The 27,228-nt window shown below is 53.7% G+C and overlaps 1 protein-coding gene across 1 annotated transcript; it reads left to right on the top strand.

The window, feature by feature from the left end:
* Positions 1-491: 491 nt before the first annotated feature.
* On the top strand, positions 492-25,976 carry C3 (complement C3). Its single transcript, XM_038317782.1, has 41 exons — positions 492-651; positions 1,218-1,407; positions 1,787-1,949; positions 2,046-2,116; positions 2,841-2,935; positions 3,032-3,114; positions 3,224-3,314; positions 3,401-3,503; positions 3,684-3,810; positions 3,897-4,012; positions 4,098-4,244; positions 4,716-4,925; positions 5,102-5,308; positions 5,708-5,866; positions 6,036-6,165; positions 6,635-6,706; positions 6,847-7,047; positions 7,691-7,799; positions 8,213-8,298; positions 8,968-9,110; positions 9,292-9,504; positions 10,461-10,527; positions 10,623-10,709; positions 12,030-12,233; positions 12,699-12,774; positions 13,050-13,209; positions 14,002-14,100; positions 15,569-15,725; positions 16,287-16,450; positions 18,038-18,196; positions 18,648-18,707; positions 18,814-18,904; positions 19,016-19,067; positions 20,375-20,462; positions 20,563-20,652; positions 21,937-22,042; positions 22,543-22,632; positions 23,330-23,413; positions 25,396-25,479; positions 25,559-25,694; positions 25,794-25,976. The coding sequence occupies exons 1-41, from the start codon at positions 569-571 to the stop codon at positions 25,933-25,935; spliced, it is 4,995 nt and encodes a 1,664-aa protein (XP_038173710.1). The 5' UTR covers positions 492-568; the 3' UTR covers positions 25,936-25,976.
* The last annotated feature ends 1,252 nt before the right edge of the window (positions 25,977-27,228 follow it).

Below are 27,228 nucleotides of genomic sequence, written 5' to 3'. Positions count from 1 at the left end.
CCTCGTGCCATGGTGACCCCCGCCAACCACAGAATTATTTTCATTACTACTTCATGGCTGTAAATTTGCTTCTGTTAACACCTAATGTAAACACCTGATATGCAGCCCACAGAGGGGTCATGACCCGTAGGTTGAGAACTGCTGGTTTAGCAAGACCTGTGGGTGGGGGTGGAGGAGCGGGGAGAATCAAACAGACAGACAAGCTCTGGTGCTGGAACCCAACTCAGTGTGGAAGGAGTCACTTTAGGCTTTTTTTTTTTTTTTTTACTGTAACCAAGTACAATAGGGATCAGCCAAGGTTCAGCATTTGGCCTTGACCCCAAGAGGAACCTGAGGCAGGCGACTGCCAGGGAAATGTGCCTTGGGTTACTCCCCCCAAGACATGTCGGCCCCAGGCTTGTGAAAAGCTTAGGAAACCGTATTGCAAAATCTGGGGCAGTCCCTGGGTGCAGGAAAAGGGAGGGCCCAGAGGAGGAGGTCCACATAAGAGGCAGCCCTCTGCAGCCTTGCTCACGGCTGCCTACCCCTGCCCCTCACCTCCCTCACTCCCTCCAATTAGTCCTCCATTATGGGACCCGCTTCAGGGCCCAAGCTGCTGCTTCTGCTGCTGGTGGTGGTGGTGGGCTCCCCCCTGGCTCTGGGGACTCCCATGTAAGTAGTTACCTTCTGGGGTACAGTTCCAGGTAGACTTTCTAAGTTACCTGGGCAAGAGTGCGCTCTGTGGGGGAAGGGTACAAGATATGGGTGTTAGGAATTTGTGCTGGGGGCTGGGAGATGGCTCGGTGGGGGAAGAACTCTTGCTGCATGAACATGACCCTTGGTCAAACTCCCAGCACCCTTGGAAAAGCCAGGAGTGACTTCGGTGCCCGTAACCTCACACTCTATGGGGCTGGAGACAGGATAGCTGGGGCTTACTGGGCAACTTAGCAAGACTCTTGTCTCCAAATAGAAGAGTGAGAAGAGGTGAGGGTAGCTCGGTGATAGAGCAATTGCCCAGAGCGATCCAAGTGCTAAAACCAGGGAGAGCCAGCTTTCAGAGACTGAGGGGGAGGGAGAGGGACTGATGGTCCTTGGGAGGAACATGGATCCAGGCGTCTGTTCTGGCAGCCAGCACTGAGAGCCCTCCAGAACCAGTGACAGAGCCAGCCAGGCACTGCCGGGTGAGGGCTGGAGTCTGCAGCCTTGAGATGACATCTGCTCCGGTACTCCTCACACAGATATTCCATCATCACCCCCAATGTCCTGCGGCTGGAGAGCGAAGAGACCATCGTGCTGGAGGCCCATGAGGCACAGAACGACGTCCCAGTCACAGTCTCTGTGCACGATTTCCCAAAGAAGCACGTGCTGACCAGCGAGAAGACAGTGCTGACAGGCGCCACTAGACACCTGGGCACCGTCACAATCAAGGTGGGCAAGGGAATGTAGAGCTATAGACAGCTACAGCGCCTTAGGTCCAGCCTGAGTCCCCTCTCCCGAGTCCCTCTCCTCTGAGCCCCTCCCCTCAGACTCTACCTTCTAAGTCCCGCCCCCCTTAGCCCCGCCCCTGGGCCCCTCCCCTCTGAGTCTCCACTCCTCTGAGCCCCTCCCCTCAGAATCTACCTTTTAAGTTCTTCCCCTATGAGCCCCGCCCCCTAAACTCCGCCCCTCTGAGCCCACTTCCCCCCCCCCACCCCGCCCACCTCTGAATTCCGCCCCTCTGAGCCCCACCCCTCTGACCCCAGCCCCTCTGAGGGGAGACACAGAAGGTCCAGAGGCTCAGACTCCTGACTGTCCCCCCCATGTGCAGATTCCCGCCAGTAAGGAGTTCCAGACAAATAAGGGGCAAAAGTATGTGACAGTGGTGGCGAGCTTCGGGCCAACGGTGGTGGAGAAAGTGGTGCTGGTGAGCTTCCAGAGTGGGTACCTCTTCATCCAGACAGACAAGACTATCTACACCCCAGGCTCCACGGGTAAGTGCTGCGGGTGGCTGCACACACCAGGGCTGGAGGACCCTCCCAGAGCCCGAGGTCTAATGGGACTCTGCTTGTCTCTCCCATACCATCCAGTCCTCTATCGGATCTTCACCGTAGACGACGCGCTACTGCCTGTTGCCCGGACGGTTGTCATCACCATTGAGGTACCAGCTACCCAGAGAGCCTCAGAAAGGGGCGAATGGCTACACAGTATGGCCAGTGCAGAGGAGCCAGAGACCTAGGGATACCCATAGGCGGGATACCCATAGGAGGGTCATAGATGCAGGATCTGAACCCAGAGAAACTCTCTGAGCCTGTTTCCCATCGGAAGGTTGGGATGACCCTTAATTTTAACTCTATGTAGTCTAGTCTTCCCAGTAGAGGGCGCCTGGGAAAGCCTGAATGAGGATTCCTCCCTCTTCTCCCCCACAACCCTCATTGGCTCCCACTTCTTTAGAATCAAAGCCCAAGTCTTCCTTGCAGGGCACTAGGCCCTGCTCATCCTGCTGCTCATCCTGCCATGTTCCCTTGCCTTCCTCCTCCCTCTGTCTCTCATTCCCTCTGCTACACACACACACACACACACACACACACACACACACACACCACCCCTGATCTTGTAAACACCCAGGCATTTGCTGGATGAACTATGTCCTAAGCCAGTGAGGTCAGGACCCTTTATCTAAACATACATAGAATGCATAGCACAGAGAGGTTGAGCCATCTGCCTGAGATCACACAGCTTGTAAGTGGCACAGTAGGGATTTGAACCTAGGCTGAATGACCAAGGTCTGTGTTTTTAACTGCTACCTCAGCAGACATAGGAGATGGTGTGGTTGGGCCCCTCAGAGTGGCTTTATCCCATATGCCTTTCCTGACTCCTTACAGACCCCCGATGGCGTGCCCATCAAGAGAGACACTCTGTCATCCCAAAACCAGTATGGCATCTTACCCTTATCTTGGAACATTCCAGAACTGGTCAAGTATGTCTGGGTCTCCAGGAACGGGACTCCACTGTCCCAGGAGAGGGATGGGGAGGCGCTTGGAGGCCCCGTGGGTCACATCCTTATTTCTTGCAGCATGGGACAGTGGAAGATCCGAGCCTTCTACGAGCATGCACCACAGCAGACCTTCACCGCGCAGTTTGAGGTGAAGGAGTACGGTAAGTCCTGGCGGAACGGACAGGCTCGGGATAAGGACAGGCCACTGCGCCTGGGCTGCCCTGGCAGCCCTGCCAACGCCATCTTTGCCATCTTCACACCCCACCCCAGTGCTTCCCAGTTTCGAGGTCCTGGTGAACCTTGAAAAGCCGTTTTATTACATCGACGACCCAAAGGGCCTTGAAGTTTCCATCTTGGCCAGGTGAGGGTCGGGGAGTTGCATCGGGGGACGGGTATCCAGCCACAGTCAGAGAGGTCTTCAGTACCCGAATTCTTCTTCCCTCGCAGGTTCCTGTATGGGAAGAACGTGGACGGGATGGCCTTCGTGATCTTTGGAGTCCAGGATGGCGAAAAGAAGTTTTCTCTGTCCCAATCCCTCCAGCGCGTGGTGGTACTGCCCCAGCCCTTGACAGCCTGGAACCGTGCCATCGCCCCTGAGACCACGCCCCCGCCCCAGAGCCCCTCCCACCTCTTAGCCCCTCCCAGCCCCTCCTCTTGCTGAACCCAGCCACCAGACCTGAGCTCCTCCCCTTCCCAGCTCCTCTCCCTCAGGCTTCCCTATCCTCCACAGATCGATAACGGTTTGGGGGAGGCAGTGCTGGAACGACAGATACTGCTGGATGGGGTACGGCCCTCCAACGCTGATTTCCTGGTGGGGAAGTCCCTGTATGTCTCAGTCACTGTCATCCTGCACTCAGGTAAGGCCTGTTGAGGTGAGGGAAGTCAGATAGCAAAGCGGAGCTGCTGGGGAGCCTGCCCGGACCTTTACCACTCATCCCCTCAGGTAGTGACATGGTGGAGGCAGAGCGCAGTGGGATCGCAATTGTCACATCCCCGTACCAGATCCACTTCACCAAGACACCAAAATTCTTCAAGCCAGCCATGCCCTTCGACATCAAGGTAAGATGAGGGGCCAGTCTCCACTACCCCCTGCAGTCCTTCCGACCACACCACCTGACCCTTCCCTGCCCGCCTCTGTCCACAGGTGTTTGTTACCAACCCTGATGGTTCTCCAGCCCCCCGAGTGCCAGTCGTCATTGAAGGAACTGACGCACAGGCTGTCACCCAAGATGATGGTGTGGCCAGGCTGAGTGTCAACACGCCCAACAACCGCAATAAACTGACCATCAAGGTGAGTGTCCAGAGCTCAGACCCTAGTCTCCACAGCCAGAGAGAACTCCTCGGGGCTCTGCTGGCTTCGTGACGGGTTCCATGGGTCACCCAGAGGATCCCACATCGCTGTAACAAAAGACTGACAAAAGCCACTTCAGGAAGGAAGGTGTCCAGAGAGTCCAGTGACTGGGTGGGCGTGGAGGCACAAGGCTACCTAATGCAGCTGTTCACATGCCATCTGCAGAGATGAGCACTAGCATTCGTAGGCTGCTCCTTTCTCTTCAGTCCAGTGCTCTAGCTCAGGGGAGGACAGTGCCACCCACAGGATGGGTCTTCCCAACCTAGAACCCCTCACTGGCATAATCAGAGCTCGCCTCCTGGTGGATTCTCCATGCTGTCAAGCTGTCGGTTAATATCAACCATCCCAGAGCCTGTGTGAGCTGTGTGGGCAGCGCTGGGAACCAGCGTGCCTCCCTCTTCCCCCACCTAGGTGCGCACTAAGGACAGTGATATCCTGGACGCACGGCAAGCAACCAACACCATGACGGCACAGCCGTATGGCACTATGCACAACTCCAACAACTACCTGCATCTGGCAGTGTCTCGTGAAGAGCTCAAACCAGGGGACAACCTCAAAGTCAACTTCCACCTTCGCACAGACCCTGGCCAAGAAGCCAAGATCCGCTACTACACCTACCTGGTCCGTGGTCCCCAGAAGCTTCAGCTCCCCTACATGACTCTCCAGCATCCTAAAGATCCCTGCTTGGCCCCAGGGTCTCCCCTGCCCATCCTAGGGATCCCTGCCCAGCCCCGGGGTCCCCCACCCATCCCAGCTAGTCCCATCCTGGTTCTCATGCCAGTCCATCATCCCTTCAGATTATGAACAAAGGGAAGCTACTGAAGGCAGGCCGCCAGGTTCGGGAGCCTGGCCAGGACCTGGTGGTCTTGGCCCTGCCTATCACTCCAGATTTCATTCCTTCCTTCCGCCTGGTGGCTTACTACACCCTGATTGGAGCCAACGGCCAGAGGGAGGTGGTGGCAGACTCTGTGTGGGTGGATGTAAAGGATTCCTGTGTAGGCACGGTGAGACTCTCTCTCTCTCACTCCATCTTCTCTCTCTCTCTCATCTCTCTTCCCCTTTCCTTTCTTTTTCTTAAAGACATTGTCTCACTATATACCCTGAGTGTACTGAAATTCATTATGTGGACTAGGTTGGGCCTGGAACTCACAGTGTTCCGCCTGCTTTGCACCATCACCTCCGCCCTTTGCATTCCTTCTTTTTCTCTCTTCTCTTCCCAACCCTCTCCTGGCCTCGCTCACTTTCACTTATCTCTTCCCTCCACTCCTCCCCCATTCTCTCTTCTTCCACTCTCCCCGTTTTCTCTTTCCCTTTCGCCTGTCTCCCCTCTCCCCCTCCCTTCCCCTCTCCCTCTGTTCTTCCAGGGTTGACTCATCCACCTTGCTCCTCCACCCTCCCTATAGCTGGTGGTGAAGGGTGACCAGAGAGATAACCGACAGCCGGCACCTGGGCAGCAAACAACACTCAGGATCGAGGGAAACCAGGGAGCCCGCGTGGGCCTGGTGGCTGTGGACAAGGGCGTGTTTGTGCTGAACAAGAAGAACAAACTCACACAGAGCAAGGTGAGCGCCTGCGTCCTGGAGTCTGGGGAAACGAGGGTGTAGGGTGCACCGGACGCTGAGCTGGGAGTTTGCTGGGGGCTGGATATGAGCCTCTGAGGGATGAGGATAGCCGGGTTGAATGAAGCTCTGCCGACCTGGCCTCTCCCCCTTCCACCCCCGCCACCTGCAGATCTGGGACGTGGTAGAGAAGGCAGACATCGGCTGCACCCCAGGCAGTGGAAAGGACTATGCGGGCGTCTTCACGGATGCAGGCCTGGCCTTCAAAACAAATGAAGGCCTGCAGACTGAGCAGAGAACGAGTGAGAAAAGGGAGCAGGGGTTGACAGGAGGGAGGACACGCCTTCACCCCCAGATGCCCACACAAGAGCAGGACCCTGAGAGCACCAGCAGCACTTGCCATCCCTGTTTTGTTTAAAATTCATTTTAAATTGCATTAAATCGAAGTGGTGTGTGTATGTGTGTGCATGCTTCTGTGCATGGACATGTGCATGGGTGTGCATGCGTGCATATGTGTGCACATGTGTCTGTGTGTGCTCACACCACAACATGCATGTGGAGGTCAGAAGACAACTTGCACCAGTCATTTCTCAGCTTCCATCACGTGGGTTCTGGCAGTCTGACAGGTCATCAGTGTTAGCTGCAAGCCCCATTACCAACTGAGCCATTTTGCTGGCCTCCATTGCTGCTCCTTGAACCTCAAACTCTTCTACTGCAAAAAAGGTGCAATAAACCCCGGTCTCCCCCATCTTACTCTCGGCCCTCCCTCAGATTCAGAGTGCATCAAGCCAGCTGCCCGCCGCCGTCGCTCAGTACAGCTGACAGAGAAGAGGATGGACAAAGGTTAGGAGTCGTGTGCTGATGCCCATCTCTGTGCATCGCCCACCCTCATCCTCTTAGAATCCCAAGGGAGGCGGGCAAGGTCCTGCCCCGGGACGTTCTCCTGATGGCTAAGGCTGACACCAGGTCCGGTCCTCCCACAGCGGGTCAGTACACGGACAAGCGTCTGCGGAAGTGTTGTGAGGATGGCATGCGCGACATCCCTATGAGGTTCACCTGCCAGCGCCGGGCACACTTCATCAGCCAGGGGGAGAGCTGTGTGAAGGCTTTTATAGACTGCTGCAACTACATCACCGCGCTTCGTCGGAAGCACCAGCGAGACCAAGTGCTGGGCCTGGCCAGGAGTGAGTGGCGTCTCACGGGGTGACATTGGGGATGGAGGCTGAAGGGAGAGGACAGGGCTGCCCGGTGACGGAGTGACTGCACCCGTCTGCTGGAAGAGTAGCCCAAAGACTGTGACCCCAGCCCTGAACCCTGGGAAGACAGAAAGAGGAGGATGGAGGCCAGCTGGGCTTCATAGCAAGGAAGAGGCTAAGGGAGTGAGAAAGAGCTGGCTCAGGGAAAGGGAAGCTGGAGAGGGAGCCCGGGGCATTCCTCACACTGCCTATGCCCCCATCCCACAGACCAAGGTAAGTTCTAGAACCATTCCAGATTGAAGCTAGATGTGATGGCACATGCCTCTCATTCCAGCACTCAGGAGGCTGAGGCAGGAGGATAACTGCAGACCCCAGGCCAGCCTGGCTACCTAATGAGCTCCAACCAGCTTGGACCATGCTCGTCCTGATTCCGACACATCTGTAGAACATGATTTTTAGTTTTTATTTCCTGGGTGGAGAGAGGAATCCCCACAAATCCCCAATGCATCTGGGACTGGCAGAAACCCCTCACCCCAGGGCGAATGCATTTACATAGCTCAGAAATGTATGCTAGGGAGCCAGCCCAGAGTGGCTCTTTCCCCAGACCACATCTACAGCTACCCATCCTCAGGTGACATGGATGAAGACATAATTCCCGAAGAAGATATCGTCTCCCGAAGCCAGTTTCCAGAGAGCTGGTTGTGGACCATAGAGGAGTTGAAGGAACCAGAAAAGAATGGGTATGGCTCGATGCTCAGGGGGTAAAGGTGCTGGCTCCCAAGACTGATGTGGTGGAAGGGGAGAACCAATTCCCACAGCTTGTCCCTGACCCCCCCGAAGGTCAGGGCAGAAGGATGCCACTCTCTCTCACACACAGAATAAATATATTTTTAAAAAGGGAGGTGAGGCTAGGACATCCCTAGTCCACATCCTTGCCAGAGGGCAGAAAGCATCTTCCCAGACAAGCTAATTTGCCTAAGATTTGCTTGCTTGCACCTGCTAAATTCCTGTCTCTTCTGGAGTCACCATGGAGGTCCATGGCCTGCAACCCAGAGCTCCTCTCTAACCTGTCCCCGGGAGGCCTCCCACCTCCACGCCCTTCTCCATCCTGCTAGATCTCACCACTTGATTTTTCAACTTCCGCCCCACTCAGAATCTCCACCAAGGTCATGAACATCTTTCTCAAAGACTCCATCACCACCTGGGAGATTCTGGCAGTGAGCTTGTCAGATAAGAAAGGTAAGGGAGGGACTAGGGAGGGGGCTCAGCGGTGAACTACTCCCTGAAAACATAAGAACCCAAGCTCCATCTGCGAAACCAGCAGAGAAAGCAGGGTGTCCTGGTGCCAGCTTCTAATCCCAACACTGGGGAGCCAGGAACAGGAGGAGCCCTGGGTCTTCCTGGCCAGGCAGCCAAGCCAATCAGTGAGCTCCAGGGTCAGTAAGAAACCCTGGGTCATAAAATGAGATAGAGGGCCTGAGGAGCTCAGCGGCTAAAAGCATTTACTAATCTTGCTGAGGACCAGCGTTTGTTCCCAGTCCCCATTTTAGGCAGCTCACAACCACCTGCAGCTCCAGGGGGATCCGATGCCCTCTTCTGGCCTCCTTGGGTACTGCACAAATATGCACACAAAGACACGTGTACATACATAAAATTAAATAAGGCGGAGGAGCAATTGAAGGTGACACCCAGTGTCAATCTCTGGCCTCCACATGCATGTGCACATGTAAACACACAGAGGTTGGACACAGCTGGCCATGATAACCATGTGCATGTTTTAGTCTCTTCCTGTCTGCGAATGGGATCAGCCAAGGCCAGCTAGGGAACTTGAAGCAGGAGCCTGGCTGCTCCCCCACCCCCGCACAACCCTCCCACCTGCACCCTTTACACTGCTCTCTCTGTCCACAGGGATCTGTGTGGCGGACCCCTATGAGATCACAGTGATGCAGGATTTCTTCATTGACCTGAGGCTGCCCTACTCCGTTGTGCGCAACGAGCAGGTGGAGATCAGAGCTGTGCTCTTCAACTACCGTGATAAGGACAAGCTTAAGGTGGGAGCCAGTTGGAGCAGGGAGGTTGAACAGGACCCGCGAACCTGCCGTCACATGCCCTGGTCCCCCCTCACCTGCCCTTGTCCCCTCTCACCTGCCCTGGTCCCCCCTCACCTGCCCTGGTCCCCCCTCATCTGCCCTGGTCCCCCCTCACCTGCCCTCATCCCTTCCTCCCCTGTAGGTAAGGGTAGAACTGTTGTACAACCCAGCCTTCTGCAGCCTGGCCACCGCCAAGAAACGCTACTACCAGACCATCGAAATCCCTCCCAAGTCCTCCGTGGCAGTGCCTTACGTCATTGTCCCCTTGAAGATTGGCCTCCAGGAGGTGGAGGTCAAGGCTGCTGTTTTTGGCCACTTCATCAGTGATGGTGTCAAGAAGACCCTGAAGGTCGTGGTGAGTCCTTGGAGGCATCTGCTGCCCCCAGCCTTCAGATCTCTCTGCTGTTGGCCTGGCTCTGAGACACCAAGGATCATAGCAGGGCCCAGGTGATACAGAACTTAGAACTGACTGGGTCTCGGTGTGTAGAGCCCTGAACTAGTTCATAAAAATCTCTGGGCTCTGTGCCCGATGGGATATGGCCTGTCATCCTAGCACTGGTGAGGTGGGGCAGGAGAATCATGGATTTGAGGATGGCAGGGGTAACTCAATGAGACCCTGTCTCAAATTTTGAAAAAGGGAAAATCCTAGGGAGAAGGCTCCCCTGGTCAAGTGCTTGCTGTCCAAGCATAAGGACCTGAGTTCAGATCCCCAGAGCCCAAAGAGAAGTCAGAGGAAATGGATCACTGATTACCGAGAGTAAGACAGGGTCAGAAGAAGACATAGAGCCTTGACATTTTCACATGCACACACTCACATGCATGCACACACAGTTGCACATACTCACACATGCATGCAAACAATACATGCATATGTGTACACATATACAGACACACTACACATACACAAATGCACACCTCACAGTCACACATATACTTACACAGGCATGCACACTTGAAACATTTGTATACACGCATGCACACTTATACATACATGTATACCCCAAACAGTGCACTCCTACGTTGACCAGCGCATACATAAATGCTTGTACACTTGTACACACTCACACAAGCACTCACACACATAGACACACTCACACATACACAAACATACATGTACACTTTACACTCACATGTATGCACACTCACACACATGCACACAAGAGTATAAGGTAGGTGTTTGTATATCAAGAAGTTGAGACACAGAAAGGTTAAGTAACTGATCCCCAGTCACACAGGGAGAAAAGCCCTTCCGAAGATGGTCCTGCTGACCATCTGTGTGTCTCTTGTCATTTTATCCATCCTCCTTCACAGCCGGAAGGCATAAGAGTCAACAAGACTGTGATCACCCGTACACTGAATCCAGAGAAGCTTGGCAAAGGTGAGGAGACAGGAAGAGCAGGCAGGGTGGCGTGGGGCACCAGGAAAAGGGCAGGGGGGCTGGTGCCATCCACCTCTCTCACTCTCACCCTGCAGAGGGCGTGCAGAGGGAGGATGTGCCCGCTGCAGACCTCAGTGACCAAGTGCCGGATACGGACTCTGAGACCAGAATTCTCCTGCAAGGTAAGATGGCCGCTTCCCTGGCATGAGGGTCCAGGCAGGGGTCAGGGCAGCTGGAAGCCAGAAGCTAATGGAGCGCCATCTCATGGGGGAAGGGGGAAAACCCTGCACCAGGGTACATTATTCAAATATCAATTCTACTATTTCAAGTTGATTGATCTGGGACTCATTTCTTAACATAATGCCTTCCCATGCCTCAGTTTCCCCCTGTGAAAAATGAGGGCAATGATACTGTCTTAGTCACTGATCTGTCACTGCCCAGAAACACCATGACCAAGGCAACTCTTATGAAGGAAGCATTTAACTGGGGCTTGCTTACAGTTTCAGAGGCTCAGTTCGCAATCATCATGGCGGGGAACAGACAGGCATGGCGCCAGAGCAGTAGCCAAAAGCTACAACATGATCCACGAGCAGAGGGAGAAGGAGCGAGGTTGGGCCTGCTGTGGGCTTTTGAACCCTCCAAGTCCATCCCAGTGATGTACCTCCTCCAGCAAGGCCACACCTCCTAATCCTTCCCAGACAGTTCTACTAAGTGGGCACCAAGCATTCAGACATTGGAGGCTCTGGGGCCATTCCCATGTAGACACCACAGATACTCTCTGCCTTGTTTGCTGGGAGGGTTGGGCCATAGCAGTTCCAACCCCCCACTTTATCGGGAACAGTGTGGCTTGTGTCTGCACACAGGAGCCTCCTGCAGAAGTTAGTTCCGCAAATAGCACATGCTGGGAAAGATAATTAAATGAGAAGCCACGCCCTCCGAGTACAGGGGTTCTGCTCCTCTTACCTGGATCCAGGAAGAACGAGAAGGGGGCGCTGCGCCCCTCGGACAAGCTACCATAAGAGACAGTGCCCAGCTCCACAGGGATTTGGGGATTAAATAAGATGCTATGTGGAGGGCCGGAGAGATGGCTCAGAGGTTAAGAGCATTGCCTGCTCTTCCAAAGGTCCTGAGTTCAATTCCCAGCAACCACATGGTGGCTCACAACCATCTGTAATGGGGTCTGGTGCCCTCTTCTGCCGTGCAGGCATACACACAGACAGAATATTGTATACATAATAAATAAATAAGTAAATAAATATTTTTTTTAAAAAAAAGATGCTATGTGGAGCTCTGTAACAGACACTAGCAAGGAACTCTAAGCCAGAGCTGTCTGTGGCTACTGCCATTATCTTGACTAAAGGTGAAATTAAATGTCCAAGACGAGGTACAACCCCCCCTCCTAAATCCATACAGGATTTAAATCCTCCTGCAGTCCCCAAGTCCTAGGCTTCCTCTGGTCAGAGACAGGCCTCACAGGCCTTTTCCTCTACACTCGGCTCCAGGGACGCCAGTGGCCCAGATGGTCGAGGACGCCGTGGACGCAGAGCGGCTGAAACACCTGATCGTGACCCCCGCGGGCTGCGGGGAGCAGAACATGATCGGCATGACACCCACAGTCATTGCCGTGCACTACCTAGACCAGACAGAACAGTGGGAGAAGTTCGGCCTAGAGAAGAGGCAGCAGTCTCTGGAGCTCATCAAGAAAGGTGGGGCCTGTGCCGGAAAACACCAAACCAGCTTCTCTTCCAAAGGTCCCTCTGGCCCCCAGAAGCTCCGCCCTCACGAAGTCACGCCCCTCCGCCCGGAGACCCTGCCTCTGCTCCAAACCCTCACTATAACCCCCCCCCCCCCCCCCCCGCACGCCCACATGTCCTTCAGAGATGGTTTCCCTCACGTCTGGTCCCTCCCCTCATAGCACTCTCTCATGCCCACTCTCCTCAGGGAGGCCCTTCCGGACCAGCTCCCACCCTCCACCCCAGCTCAGCTTTTCTCTTCAAGCATTCATTTAAAACCCATTCCCTTCCCAGGATCCTGATCCTACCCTCTTTGAACCCTCATCCCACCTCACATAGGTGGCACCCTTGTCCTGCCCTCGGGGCACCCACTGCCCACCTTGGTCAGGCCAGGCTCAACCCACCACTTCCTTTAGTGACCCTGTCTACTCTCCACAGGGTACACCCAGCAACTGGTCTACAAACAGCCCAGTTTTGCCTACGCTGCCTTCAAGAACCGGGCACCCAGCACCTGGTAAGTACAAATGCTCAGTTTGACCTTCTCTGCCTCGACAGCCACCTGAGCAAGGTCTGAATCCCTACCAAGAGTGGTTTGGCCCCTCTATGTCTAAAGTCAAGGCTGCGGAACTGAATGAGCCTTAGACTCTTTTAAGCAACCGGCTTCATGTTCTTTGAGCCACCCAAACTGAGTGGTTCGGGCACCGTCCCTCTCTGTTCATTGGTGGGTGAAGATGTCATTCTCTGACTCTCAAAGTCGATTGGTTCATACCTGGTGTTCCCCACCCCCAGGCTCACAGCCTACGTGGTCAAGGTCTTCTCTTTGGCGGCCAACCTCATCGCTGTCGACTCTAAGGTCCTGTGTGGGGCTGTTAAATGGTTGATTCTGGAGAAACAGAAGCCGGATGGAGTCTTTCAGGAGGACGGACCTGTCATTCACCAAGAAATGATTGTAAGAGGCAGGGGATTACAGACAGAGATAGGTAGAGGGTCCCAGGAAGGAGAGGAGAGAACACTGCTCCATCTGCCTGTTCACTTGGTGGAGGTGGGAGTCCGGTGAATAAATTGGTAAAACACTGAAGTATTGCATGAATTCAGCGGCTGACAGAACCAGCCACAGGAGGGACATGCATGGTATCCTGCTTGGGTGGAGACCAGAGAGTCCTCCAGGGCCACCCACCTTTTTCTTTTTCTTTTTTGAGACAGGGTCTCACTGTCCCAAGGCTCACCAAGAAGGCTAAGCAGGCTGGTCCCTGAGCCCCAGAGATCTGGCCATCTCTGCCTGTCCAGTACTGGGGTCATGAGCACATGCCACCATGCCCAGATATTTAATTTTTTAAAATGTGAGTTCTGGGCCATCAAACTCAGGCTTGAGGCTTGAGCCATCTCCCCAGGTCCTACTAAGTGTTTTGACTCATGATAGTTCATATTTTCTGTAGATCTGTCGGGGGATCTCCACCATAGATCAAGGAACATTTGTCTGTCTATGGAGTAGCTGACCGGCTCATGCTCATCCTGTTGGGCAAGAAGCCCTGTGAAGGCTAGCCATGTGTGCTTTTCCTCAACCATTACACCCTACTGCACCAAGGACAGCAGTACAGGGGGACCCCAGTGACACAGAATGAACAAACAATTCAATTGATTCACACTAGTTGGGGGAGCTGAGCCCAGACTCCCCAAGTCTTCAGGGTACTTGACAGCCAGGTAAAGACTCATAAAGACTCTCTTCTGCTCCTCATCACAGGGTGGATTCCGGAACACCAAGGAGGCCGATGTGTCCCTCACAGCCTTCGTCCTCATAGCACTGCAGGAAGCCCGAGAAATCTGTGAGGGGCAGATCAACGTGAGTGTCCTGTCAGCCACCCAAGCTGTGGGGAGGGGTGGTCTTGCTTCTTCTCTACTGCCATGATCAAACACTCTGACCAAAAGCAACCAAGGGAGAGAAGGGTTTCTTTCAGGTTATAGCTCCAGATCACAGACATGGGGGGGCGGGAGTCGAGGCAGGGACTCAAGGGCAGGCACGTTTTCTGCTTCATTACCTCAGACCAATGACCTCATCTCACTCACAGCCAAAGAAATGGTGCTGCTTGCTGCTTAACTGGCAGGCTTAGGCCTTCTTGGACAGCTCGGGACCACCTGCCTGGGAATGGTGCTACCCACAGCGGCCTTCCCACATCTACTAACACTGAGGAGAATCCCCACAGACGAACAAAGGTCCCTCTGATCTGGGCAGTTCACCGACTAATGTTCCCTTCTCATACCCCAGGCTATATCAGGCTGACAGTTGACGCTAATGACGGGAGTGGTTGTTGCCTTGAGCTGGGAGGTTTGGCCCTCTCTACTTACTAAAAATGGCCTGACGAAAAACCATGACACCTGGTGTGTATCGCTGTGATCTCAGAGGTTTTCGCCTCTGAAAGAGTATATGACTTTTTATGGGGAGACACAAAGAAATGTCTGTCATCCTAGATAGTGATCAGTACCAAACCAAAAAAATGATTGCATCAAGTTCAACTTGATGAACATTGCATCAAGTTTATTGGGGTCACCTATGGGAGCATGGGGACGCAAGGGCAACTGAATTGCCAAAAGGCCCACCCCACCGTGGATAATGAGTCACAAAAGCTGTACAACTAGAGTTCCCTGTGCACCGTGTAGGCAGGTCTACCCTAGAGACCCCTCCCCTAGCGGTGGCTTTCTGCATTTGTAGCCAGGAGGGGCTTTCTGCATCTCTCAGCTTTCATGAGAGTCCCGAGTTTTGGGGCCTTCTAAGCCTCTTAAGTCTCTTGCTGTCTTTCTGAGTTTTATGAACCACTGCCACCCTCTTGGAGGGCATGTTTCAACTCAGCGCAAATAGCTACCCATCCAAGTCCAGTGATGTGCAAATGGCAAACCCCTCCTAAGGCGAGATGGTAACCATGGAGGAAGGCTCCGACTGGCATGCTGGATCTGGTTTCTAGTATATGCCAACTTGGGACATTTTATGACATTGTTTTGTTTAGTGACAACCTCTGGGGGAGTATTTACATGACTATAATTCACTGTTGTTATGAGGTAGGGCTCATCCACCCAAGAATCTACAGTCACACACCCTTCTGCACACCCCTATCATACAGACTTCTCCAGGCACATAAAAGGGCTCAGCAGAGGGCACCACACTAGTGGCCCCAATGACTAGAGGACACTTAAAGCCAGACACACCAAATACAGGGGAGTCCCACAGGGCAGATTCAGAAGAGCCCCACAGGGCAGATGCTATCCTGGTGGCCCAGAAGTCATGTTTGTGAGATCCCAACTGTTGTCTCTCACAGAGCCTTCCCGGGAGCATTAACAAGGCAGCGGAGTACATCGAAGCCGGTTACCTGAACCTGCAGAGACCATACACAGTGGCCATCGCTGGGTACGCCCTGGCCCTGATGGGAAAGCTGGAGGAGCCTTACCTCAGCAAGTTTCTGAACACAGCCAAAGGTGAGGAATCGCCTCAAGGGGAAGGGGTGTGTGGTTGGGGGTGAGGGTCACCTCAAGGGGATGGTCTTGGACACACACTGAGCCAGGACACATGGTTCTTAGCTGAGGTATGGGGTGAATGGCTGCACACTGAGCTGCACTGGATGCCTCTCAAGTCTGTTGATTCTTTAACGTAAATCACACAAGAGTCCTGGGGCATCTTTCATTCAACCATACCCTGGGCGTCCACATCCAAAGGGCGACTGAAGGAGAGGAGGGGGGACTGCTGGACTGGAGATGCTCTTGAGTTTTTTTCCAGTTTCTGTTATAAAGTGTCTCAATGAAAGCAACTCAAGGGAGGAAGGCTTCATTTCAGCTTATAGGTGGAATTCATCATAGCTGGAAATCAAGGCAGTGAGAGCTAATCAGAAAGCAGAGAGATGCTGGGTTCATTCCTCCATCTTACCCATTCTGGTACCCACCCCAGGGAAAGGCACGATGGGTTCTTCCACACCAGGGGATTGTCTCCCAGGTCACTCTCAGGTACGCAGTGGATGAGAGGCTGGTATGTTTCCTGTGCAGATCGGAACCGCTGGGAAGAGCCCGGCCAGCAGCTTTACAATGTGGAGGCCACATCTTATGCCCTCCTGGCCCTGCTGCTGCTGAAAGACTTCGACTCTGTGCCTCCTGTGGTCCGCTGGCTCAATGAGCAAAGATACTACGGGGGCGGCTATGGCTCCACACAGGCAAGTGGGCTCCAGTTCCAACATTTGCTTCCCAGGTCTCCCGCAGGAGACACCAAGTCCCAGGAATATAGCTTCTCTGTCTGAGCAGTGCAGGAGACTTCAGACTAACAGAGAAACTGCATCGTGTGCCTTGTTCCCCAGGCTCACAATGGCACCCTTGCTCACTGGAGGGTTCTAGATTATATTCTTCATTAGACTAAACTCCCAATGTTCCCTGTTCTCATCAAAATGTTCTAGATCATGTTCCTAGGCTCCCCCAACAGCACCCTAACTTGAAAGTTCTAGGTCACATTCCTAGTTCCATCAGGCTCTTGATACCCCCCATCACTGGAAGATTCTAGAACATGGTCTCAATTTGACCAGGCTCCCAGTGTCCCCCTTTGTCATGTGTGGCTCTAGATCATGTTCATGGGTTCACTATACTTCCAATTTCACCTTATCACTGGAGGGTTCTAGATTGCTTCCTTTCTTCATTCCAGGGGACTCCCAATGTCCCTCTCTTTTGTGTGTGGGTTCTAGATCGCAATCTCTATTTCACTGGGTTCTCAAATGTCACACTCTCCTATCGATGAATTCTAGACCAAGATCCCAATTCCACCCAGGCTTTCACCTTTTGTCATTGGTGTATTCTGTTTCTGTTCTCACCTCCACAAGGGCACTGCCCAATGCATCTTTCCCTAGAACTTTCCAGATGATTGTTTTGGCAACTTAGGACAGCTCGGGCTCCAGCTTGATCTTTCTTCGGGCTCCCAGTCGCTTTTCAGTGTTCCATCCTCCAGAGCTTGGTGCCCTGCACTCTGGGTCTCTTGCCTTTCTAGACTAATCCTGGCTCCCTAAGCCCAAGAGTCCTCCCTTTTGATGAGTCTAGAGGTTCTAGACCTTCAGTCTTGCACTTGGACTGCCACCTGTGAGGTGGCAGGGAAGCCTGTTTCTTCGGCACCCCTCAGCTGCAGCTCAGTCCAGCTTGCAGGGAAGGAAAGGGAGGCATGTATATGTCCTGGTAGATACTGGCTTATTTTCAACATCGGCAGCTTCTGAACAAAAGCTTGCTCCCTTGGAGAATTCTAGACAGTCCTTCAGTGCCTAGTGACCTTCGCTAGTCCCTTCACACTCTGGCGGGTCCTAGGTCAAAGGCTGACTGATAACCATCCCTGGCCTGAGTTTCTGGTGACCTCCACTAGTCCCTTCACACTCTGGCGGGTCCTAGGTCAAAGGCTGACTGATAACCATCCCTAACCTGAGTTTCTGGTGACCTCTGCTAGTCCCTTCACACTCTGGCGGGTCCTAGACCACAGGCTGACCAATAATCATCCCTGGCCTGAGTTTCTGGTGACCTCTGCTAGTCCCTTCACTCTCTGGCAGGTTCTAGGCCACAGGCTGACTGATAATCATCCCTGGCCCGAGTTTCTCTCACAGGGAGCTCTGGGACATCCACCCCTTTCCAACTTTATCTTTGCAGTTTCTGGCAGGTTCTGTGTGTGGTGCTGATGTCATTATTCTGACCCATACATGGTCATCTCTGCCCAGCACATCCTAACTACCAATGAGAATGCAAAGCTAACCATCTTTCTCTCGCATGGGCTCTAGGCCACCTTCATGGTATTCCAAGCCTTGGCCCAATACCAAACAGACGTCCCTGACCACAAGGAGTTGAACATGGACGTGTCCTTCCACCTTCCCAGCCGCAGTGCCCCAACCATGTTCCGCCTGCTCTGGGAAACTGGCAGCCTCCTACGATCAGAAGAGGTACGGTCTTACCCCTCCCTTCCCTCGCTTCTACCTTCTGTACCATCCAGGGCTGCAGGAGAGTGGTCAGATACCTCACGGGAGCCATATGCGCTCACGTGTATGCATGCCTGTGTACAGGTGTGGGTACGTTTATGTGGTGGGGGCCGGAGGACAACCTTACATGCCATTCCTTAGGTGCTGTCCATATTGCTTGTTGAGCTAAGTCTCTCACTGGGCTAAAATTTACCCAGTAGACTAGACTAGGTGGCCAGCAGGCCCCAAAGATCCCCCTGTCTCTGCCTCCCCAGTGCTAGGATCTCAAGCTAATGCCCAGCTTGTTTGACATGGATTCTTGGTATCAAACCCAGGTTCTCACGTTTATCAAACAAACACCTTGCCTACTGGGCCATCTTCCTGGTCCTGAAGCTGGCTGTTAACTTCCCCTCTTCTCTCTCCCAACCCTGTGCAGACCAAGCAAAACGAGGCCTTCTCTCTAACAGCCAAAGGAAAAGGCGAAGGCACATTGTCGGTAAGGAAGGGGACCCACACCTGCTGGGCCCATCCTTTTCTCCTGCCCCCTCTCCCTGTCCTCAGGCGTTCTGTGTTCTCATGGGACCCTGCGCTCATCCCCCCAGGTAGTGACAGTGTATCATGCCAAAGTCAAAGGCAAAGTCTCCTGCAAGAAGTTCGACCTCAGGGTCACTATAGAACCAGCCCCTGACACTGGTAAGAGGAATGATCCCCCTGTCACCTTCCGACCCCAGTCCTGTCCCATCCCTGCCCTCCTCCTGAACCAGGACCCAAAGACACCACGTATCCTTCTGCTTCTGTTTATAGCCAAGAAGCCGGCGGATGCCAAGAGAACCATGACCCTTAGCATCTGCACCAGGTGAGGATCTGGGTCCCTGGGGCTCATCCTGGTTACTCTCTCACTCTAGAAAGACTTCGTCTTCGCGGTAGGCCAGAGCCCCTGCTTTGGGCATGCCGCAAGCACTGTAGCCATGAGTGGCATCTTCAGTCCATCTCCTTCTCCACTGTTCACTTCTTCATTCGCACTGGCAAGCTTGCCATCCCCCCCGGGCACACCACACATCTCTCCCAAGACCATTCCCTCCATCATCCCTCCTGCCTACCACCGTTGGCGTCACATTCAGACTTCACTGCCGGGGCAGTTTTCGCTTTTCTTATTTGTGACCATCTCTGTTGGCCTGTTTGCTCTCTCCGTGATCACGTGAGCGCGCACGCACGTGCATGCTCTGTGTGTCTGAGGGTCTGTGTGTCTGTGTATGTGTGCACATGTGTATATGTATGTGAGTGTGTGTTTGTGTGTACGCATTTTTCATGCCACAGCTTACACATGGAGGTAGGAAGACAATTTGTAGGAGTTGGATCTCTCTTTTCACCATGTGGGGTCCTGGGATTGAACTCAGGTTGTTAAGCATAGTGGTTAGCACCTTTACCCATTGAACCATCTCATTGGCCCTTCACCTTGTTCTTTGAGACAGGTCTCTCGCTGGCCTGGAATTTGCCAAGTACACAAGGCTGGCCAGGCAGTGAGCCCAAATATCCTCCTGACTGTGCCCCCAGGGCTGGAACTATAAGTGTGTTCCAGGGAGATGGTTCAGTGATTAACGGCACTAGCCACTACGGTTGACTTCTTCTTCTTAACATGAATAATGGGAGATTAAACTCAGGTCCTCATGTTTGTGAAGCAAACACTTTACTGATTAAGCTGCCACGATGGCTCTCCACACTGCCATGCTGGCCCTCCACACTGCCATGCTGGCCCTCGGCACTGCCACACCAGCCTTCTGCACTGCCACGCTGGCCCTCCACACTGCCACACTGCCCTCCACATTGCCACACCGGCCCTCCACACTGCCACGCCGGCCCTCCACCACTCCATACGACCCTGCCAGTCATCCACACTGCCACACCGGCCCTGGGATCACTCACTAAGTAGCCCAGGCTATCCTCAACCCATAATCCTCCCACCTCAGCCTCTGACAGCAGCATGAACCATGATGCCTGTCTGTGTCTACTTACGTTGCCCTCAGACAAGTGTTTCCCAAACCAAACTCTTCTTCAGTGCTGGGTGGGAAGCTGGAGCCTGGAGGGAGCCCCCTCATCCAGACACTGACCCTGGGTGCTGCCCCCATTCTGAAATCACACAACCTTTTATTCTGCCATGGACAGGTACCTGGGAGATGTGGATGCAACCATGTCCATTCTGGACATCTCCATGATGACTGGATTTGTTCCAGACACAAACGACCTGGAACGGGTAGGGAGGCTTGGGTCTGGGGCGCAGGAGAAGAGTCTGAGGTCTGGAAGAGGCTGCGGGGAGACAAGGAGGGATTTTCACCAACTCTGCTCTTCCCCAGCTGAGCACGGGAGTGGACAGATACATCTCCAAGTACGAGATGAACTCCGCCTTCTCCACCAAGAACACCCTCATCATCTACCTCGAAAAGGTACTGTTGCCCAAGGAGGGCTTTCATGCCTCCCTTCCTTCCCCTTCCTAGCTGAGTTTCTCCCTCCATTGGGACAGCTAGCTCAGGCAAGCCCCAGGCTTGGGAATACAAGATCTGTGCTGTGAGGTGGTCAGAGAGTTTGTAAAATAAGGTGACCAGCCTAAGACTGTCGCCCGTCTCCCCCATAGTCTAATTGGTGTGGGTAAGTGACAAGAGACAGAATTCTGCTCCATTTGCAGGGACCAGACTCCTTCCACATTGGGGTCTGCCATCCTTAGGATCTTCGCGTTTGTAGCAATAGCCTAAGAAAAGTGAACCTTGAGTGAGTTTGACAGCGAATGCGGGGCCTCGCCGTGTGGCCTGAACTGGCCCCAAACTCACAGTTCCTCCTGCCTCGTCCTCGGGAGCACTGGAGTGATAGCAGTATGTGCCCGTACCCGGCTATCTGTGACGTTTTCATGAGCACTGTCACAGCGCCCTTCACGTTGTTCTCACAAAACACCTGAGGTGGTATGACATAGACAGGGATTTAGCTCAAAGTTTTGGATAAGAACAACCGGAGACTGATTGATCCCAACTATTTAGCCTCTAACGAAAGCCTCCGGGCACGGTGGCCAGAGAGAGTGCAAGGATAAAGCCGCACACTGCAAGCAGGGCCAAGAGAAGTCCAGGAAGCCCACTCGTTTTTATAATGACCTTCATCACAGTGACAAAGCCGCTCCACTGAGACCTGGCCAGCTCCTCCCAGATAGGCATTAATCCCCTATGACCCAGTTAGCTCCCCTAAAGGTTTGGTCTGGTTTATGCCATTCCACTGTGGCTGTGGGTATGAACAAAGAGAAGTCATATTCACACAACAGCAGGGAGACAGTGACCAGCTGGCTGGAGCTCTGTCACCTGATACCTCTAACTCGGAGTGAGGCTGCAAACATTCACGGATGCTGATTCATCTCACACCTTCTAGAGCAGGGCTTCTCAACCTTCCTGACACCACAACCCTCTACTGTGCCTCCTCATGTGGTGCCGACCTCCAACCATAAGATTTGTTGTATCGCTACTCCATAACTGTAATTTACTAGTGTTATGAGTCATAACGTAAATATCTGTACTTTCCGATGGTCTCAGGTGACCCCTGTGAAAGGGTCATTCAACCCCCAAACGGGTTACAACCCACAGGTTGGAAACCACTATTCTAGGATATGCTTGGCCCCACAACTCTTCACGGTGGTTCCAAGGGCTCCCTCTGCGACAGACACTCACTGACAGCTCCATTCTTCCCCTCAGATCTCACACTCCGAAGAAGAATGTCTATCCTTCAACGTTCACCAGTTCTTCAATGTGGGACTTATCCAGCCCGGGTCGGTCAAGGTCTACTCCTATTACAACCTGGGTGAGTAGCCAGCGAGGTCTGGATATTGGGTGTTCTGGTGTTCAAGGAACGTGGAGATCTGAGCATCAGATCTGGCAGCACCGATGATCAAAACATTAGGGGTCCTGGAGATCCATGTGCTGAGGTTCCTTGGGTCTTAGGAATTGAAGAAATGGGAGACTCAGGGTCCAAGGATTTGCAGGTTGGTGTTTGAGGGTCCCGGAGACCTAGAAGTTGGAGGTCTGAGGGTCACAGGTATCTGGAGGTTGGGAGGGCCTGAGAATCCCAGGGACCTAGAGTTTTGACATCTGAGCATCTCAGGGCTCTAGATGGAGTCTCAAGACAATACCGTCTAAAGGCCAAAAGATCAGAAGATCTGGGGTCTGAGCGTCATAGGGGTGTGAGGTTGGGGACCCAGCATCTCGGCGCTAAGGGGACTCAAACATTGAGCATTTCCTAGCAGGAATGGTCCCTGAGGTGGGGTCCCTGGCCCTCTGACTTCTCCTCACCTCTCCCCACAGAGGAATCCTGCACCCGGTTTTACCATATGGATAAGGAGGACGGAATGCTGAGCAAGCTCTGCCACAATGAAATGTGCCGCTGTGCTGAGGGTAGGCACCAGGAGGGTGGGCACCTGGAGGGTGGGCACCTGGAGGGTGGGCACCAGGAGGGTGGGCACCTGGAGGGTGGGCACCTGGAGGGTGGGCACCAGGAGGGTGGGCACAAGGAGGGTGGGCACCAGGAGGGTGGGCACCTGGAGGGTGGGCACCAGGAAGATGGACACCAGGAGGGTGGGCACCAGGAAGGTGGGCACCAGGAGCGTGGGCACCAGGAGCGTGGGCACCAGGAGGGTGGGTACCAGGAAGGTGGACACCAGGAGGGTGGGCACCAGGAGGGTGGGCACCAGGAGGGTGGGTACCAGGAAGGTGGACACTAGGAGGGTGGGCACCAGGAAGGTGGGCACCAGGAGGGTGGGCACCAGGAGGGTGGGTACCAGGAAGGTGGACACTAGGAGGGTGGGCACCAGGAGGATGGGCACCAGGATAGTGGGCACCAGGAGGATGGGTGCCTGGAGGGTGGGCACCAGGAGGGTAGGCACCTGGAGAGTGGGCACCAGGAGGATGTGAAGGTGGATCTGAGCAAGACACAGCGACACAGACTCTCCGCTCCCATGGGTGGGGGATGGCCTGAAAGTCTCACCCAGAGGACATGGAGCAGGATACGTGTCCCCTCTGGGCCCAGCTCCAACACAGACAGTGGGTCCTGGAAGGGCAGAGGGACTGAAGAGCCTGTGTCCCCCCCCTGCAGAGAACTGCTTCATGCATCAGGCACAGGAGAAGGTCAGCCTGAACGACCGGCTGGAAAAGGCTTGTGAACCTGGAGTGGACTATGGTGAGTGTGGCTTCTAGTGGCTTTGTCAGACCTTGCAGAGTGGGCGACAGGTGGCTTGACGGTGTGTGACCAGCAGGGAACAGCCATGATGCGTGTGGCGGTGTGTGACTGTTGTGTTTGGGACATGTGTAGCAAAGGGCCGTTGTCCGTGTTGTGTGATGTTCCCTGGGGAGGCATTCACCCCAGATAGAGCACAGACCACCCAGGTCCAGCCTGCTGAACCAGTGAGTTGCTGGGGTTACTCATGAGAGCAGGAATGAGGGGTTCCTCGCAGGAGGGTGAATGACTTTTATAGGCTCTGGAAGGGGCCTTGTGGGCCTTGTAAGTTTCACTTATTTCCTGAGTCTCAAGGGCACTTCCTCCATAACCTGAAGTTTCAGTGACAAGATGGTAACTAAACAGTAGGGAATCGGTGGTCAGAGAAGGTGGGTATGACCACGGGTGGGGTTGGCCAGGAGGCTGTAGTCCATAGCCATGGCTCAGTGGGGCTGTGGATGGGGACAGCTCAGTCAGTATGGCCCCCAGTACCTAGCTAAAAAAACTCAGCATGGTGGCACCTGTCACTAACTTGGGCACCGAGGAGGTAGAGCCAGGAGGTTCTCAGGGCCAACCTAGCCATACCAGTGAGTTCAAGGTCTCAGTAAGATCTTGTCTCAAAATAAAAACCACAAGGGACAAGGTTGCCTGGAGAGCTGGCTCTGTGGGTTCGCGTACTCCACATCGGATGCCTGGAACTTCAGCTCCAGGAGATCCAGCACCCTCTTCTGGCTTCTGCAAATGCTGCACTCACACACAGAGACACACGCAAAATCAGAAAAGGACGAAGGTGGTCTGACCTACACACACACACACACACAGACACACACACACACACACACACACACACACACACACACGCACGCACGCACGCACTCACTCACGCACACGCTTGTACCCGCCCACACACATCCCGATTGACCTCTCTGTGACAGAGGATGACCTAAAGCAGTCTGGGGAGGGAATGGTTTATTTCATTTTATAGTTGACCGTTTGTCAAGGGAAGAGTTGAAGCAGAGACCACGGAGGAATGCTGTGTCCTGATGCCCCAACCCCCTGCCTGCTTAGCTACCTTTCTTTCACAGCCCGGGCCCACCTGCCTAGGGATGGCATTGCTCACAGTGAGCTGGACACTCCTTATTAGCTAGCAATGAAGAAAATGCCCCCACAGACATAGCCACAGGCCACGCTGATGGAAACAGTTCCTCAGCTGAGATTCCCTCTTCCCAGGTCTGTCAAGTGGATAACAGATACCATGACAACGTGTGAACATTGTCACATAGACACAAACACGCACACACGGTAGCTACAGCTGTCATGCGCCTATAGCTGGAGGTGATTGTAATTGCACGTGCCTGAGTGTGAGCTGGACATGTGTTTTGGTAACGGTGGTGACTTTGCGTAGCTGGATAATTGCAGTGGTCAAGGGTGACTTTGGATCGCAGTTATAGCCGCCATGAACGTGACTGTCCCTTACACCTGGCTCTAATTGCGTGTGTGTGGTGTGATCTGGCAGGTTACCATGGTTGCATGATACTGTCGTTGGGGATGACTGTGCTGAGAATAGTTGCCTCTGTGTACGTGACTACTTGCCTAAGACTCTAATCATGTCCATGCTATGTGTGGTTATGAATGTGCACATGGTTCTGTGGCCTGGGGTTGCTCGTAGCCTCAGTCATACGAGACTTCACCATGGATGGCTGTGCCTGTGGGCAGCTCTAACTACTCCCAGGTAGCTATGACGGATTACACGAGTGAGTCTGAGCGTGGTTGTGGGATGGCCTGGTTGTGTGCCTTCCTGGGAGAGGACAGGCTGAGGTGTCGGTGGCTCTGACTTAGCTTCTTGTCTCTGCTTTTGGTGGGGGAGTCACATGGTCAGGTGCATGTGCTGGTGAGAGCCCTCTGGCCAGCCCAGCTCGTGCTTGTCCCCGCCCCTCCCCCCACAGTGTACAGGACCAGGCTGGTTGCTACGAAGCTGTCTAATGACTTCGATGAGTACGTCATGACCATCGAGCAGATCATCAAGTCAGGTAGCTAGCCCTCTGTCTTCCTACCTCCTCATCCCCGCTCTCTCTGCGGGAGCTCAGCCTCCCCTTCCCTGCTCCACAGGCTCAGATGAGGTGCAGGTTGGGCAGGAACGCACGTTCATCAGCCACGTCAAGTGCAGGCAAGCCCTGAAGCTGCAGGACAAGAAGCAGTACCTCCTGTGGGGCCTGTCCTCCGACCTCTGGGGAGAGAAGCCCAAGTAAGTGTCCTCCCTGCTGCTGTGCTGTGCAAGTGGCTGACTCTTTAGCCCCGCCCACTGCCCCCAGGAGCCCGCCCTCACCTCTTCTCCCTTCCCCAGCACCAGCTACATCATTGGGAAGGATACTTGGGTGGAGCTCTGGCCCGAGGCTGAAGAATGCCAGGATGAGGAGAACCAGAAACAGTGTGAGAACCTCGGGGCGTTCACAGAGACCATGGTGGTCTTTGGCTGCCCCAACTGACGGCAGCCCAGCCCTCCAATAAAGCTTCAGTTATCACTCTCTTTCCAGTGTCTGGAGTTGTGGTGTGTGTGTGTGTGTGTGTGTGTGTGTGTGAACATATTTCTATGTAAGGTATGTGTATGCGTGTTCATGTGGACACCAAAATTCCTTTTTTTCTTTTCTTTTTGTTTCTCTTTTTGTTTATTGTTTTTCTTTCAAGGGTTTGTTTGTTTCTCAAGACAGGGTTTCTCTGTCCTGGAACTCACTACATAGACCAGTTTGGCCTCAAACTCACAGAGCTCTGCCTGCTTCTGCCTCCTGAGTGCTGGGATTCAAGGCATGGGCCACCACCGCTGACATCTTGCATTTTTTATTTATTTTATTTTCAAAATATGTATTAATGTAATGTATGTCTGCAAGAGTTTTTATGAGTCACATGACTGCAGGTGCCCTCAGAGGCCAGGAAAAGGAGCTGAAGCTACAGGTGACTGTGAGCTGCCTGATGGTGGTGTGGGGGTACTAACTAAACCCAGGTCCTCTGCAGGTGTTTTCACTGCAGAGCCACCAATCCATCCCCAGAAATTGTTAAAATGTGCGTGTGTGCAGTACCCTCCGAGGCCAGAAGAGGCCTTAGATTTCCTGCACTGGTGGTTATGAGCTGCGAAATACAGATGCTGGGAACTGAGCCTGGGTCCTCTGCAAGAGCTCTTAACCACCGAGCCTTTTCTCCAGCTGTGTGTACCTTGTTTTGTGAGACAGGGTCTCTCCCTGTTACCTGTGCTCACTGACCAGCTAGGCTATGTCTCTCTGTACTGGGATTTTGTGGGCTCTGAGGACAGACATCTAGTCTTCACACCTACACAGCAAGCTTTTCATCAACAGTTATCTTCTGATCCACTGTGCTGTTTCTAGAGGTACCTGTAACCCCCCCTGACACCTGCTGACTCACCTGCAGCTCAGACACACACACACACACACACACACCTGCTGACTCACCTGGAGCTCAGACACACACACACCTGCTGATTCACCTGGATCTCAGACACACCATCCACAAACACCTGCTGACTCACCTGGAGCTTAGACACACACACACACACACACACACACCTGCTGACTCACCTGGAGCTCAGAACCCCACCCCCCCATACCTGCTGATTCACCTGGAGCTCAGACATACACACACACACACACACACACACACCTGCTGATTCACCTGGAGCTCAGACATACACACACACACACACACACCTGCTGATTCACCTGGAGCTCAGACACCCCCCCACACACACACACCTGTTGACTAACTGGGAG

Source organism: Arvicola amphibius, chromosome 1, assembly GCF_903992535.2.
Source record: "Arvicola amphibius chromosome 1, mArvAmp1.2, whole genome shotgun sequence".
Classification (NCBI taxonomy): Eukaryota; Metazoa; Chordata; class Mammalia; order Rodentia; family Cricetidae; genus Arvicola; species Arvicola amphibius.
The sequence above is the reverse complement of the archived record's forward strand: the minus strand, read 5'-3'. Positions and strand labels throughout refer to the sequence as shown.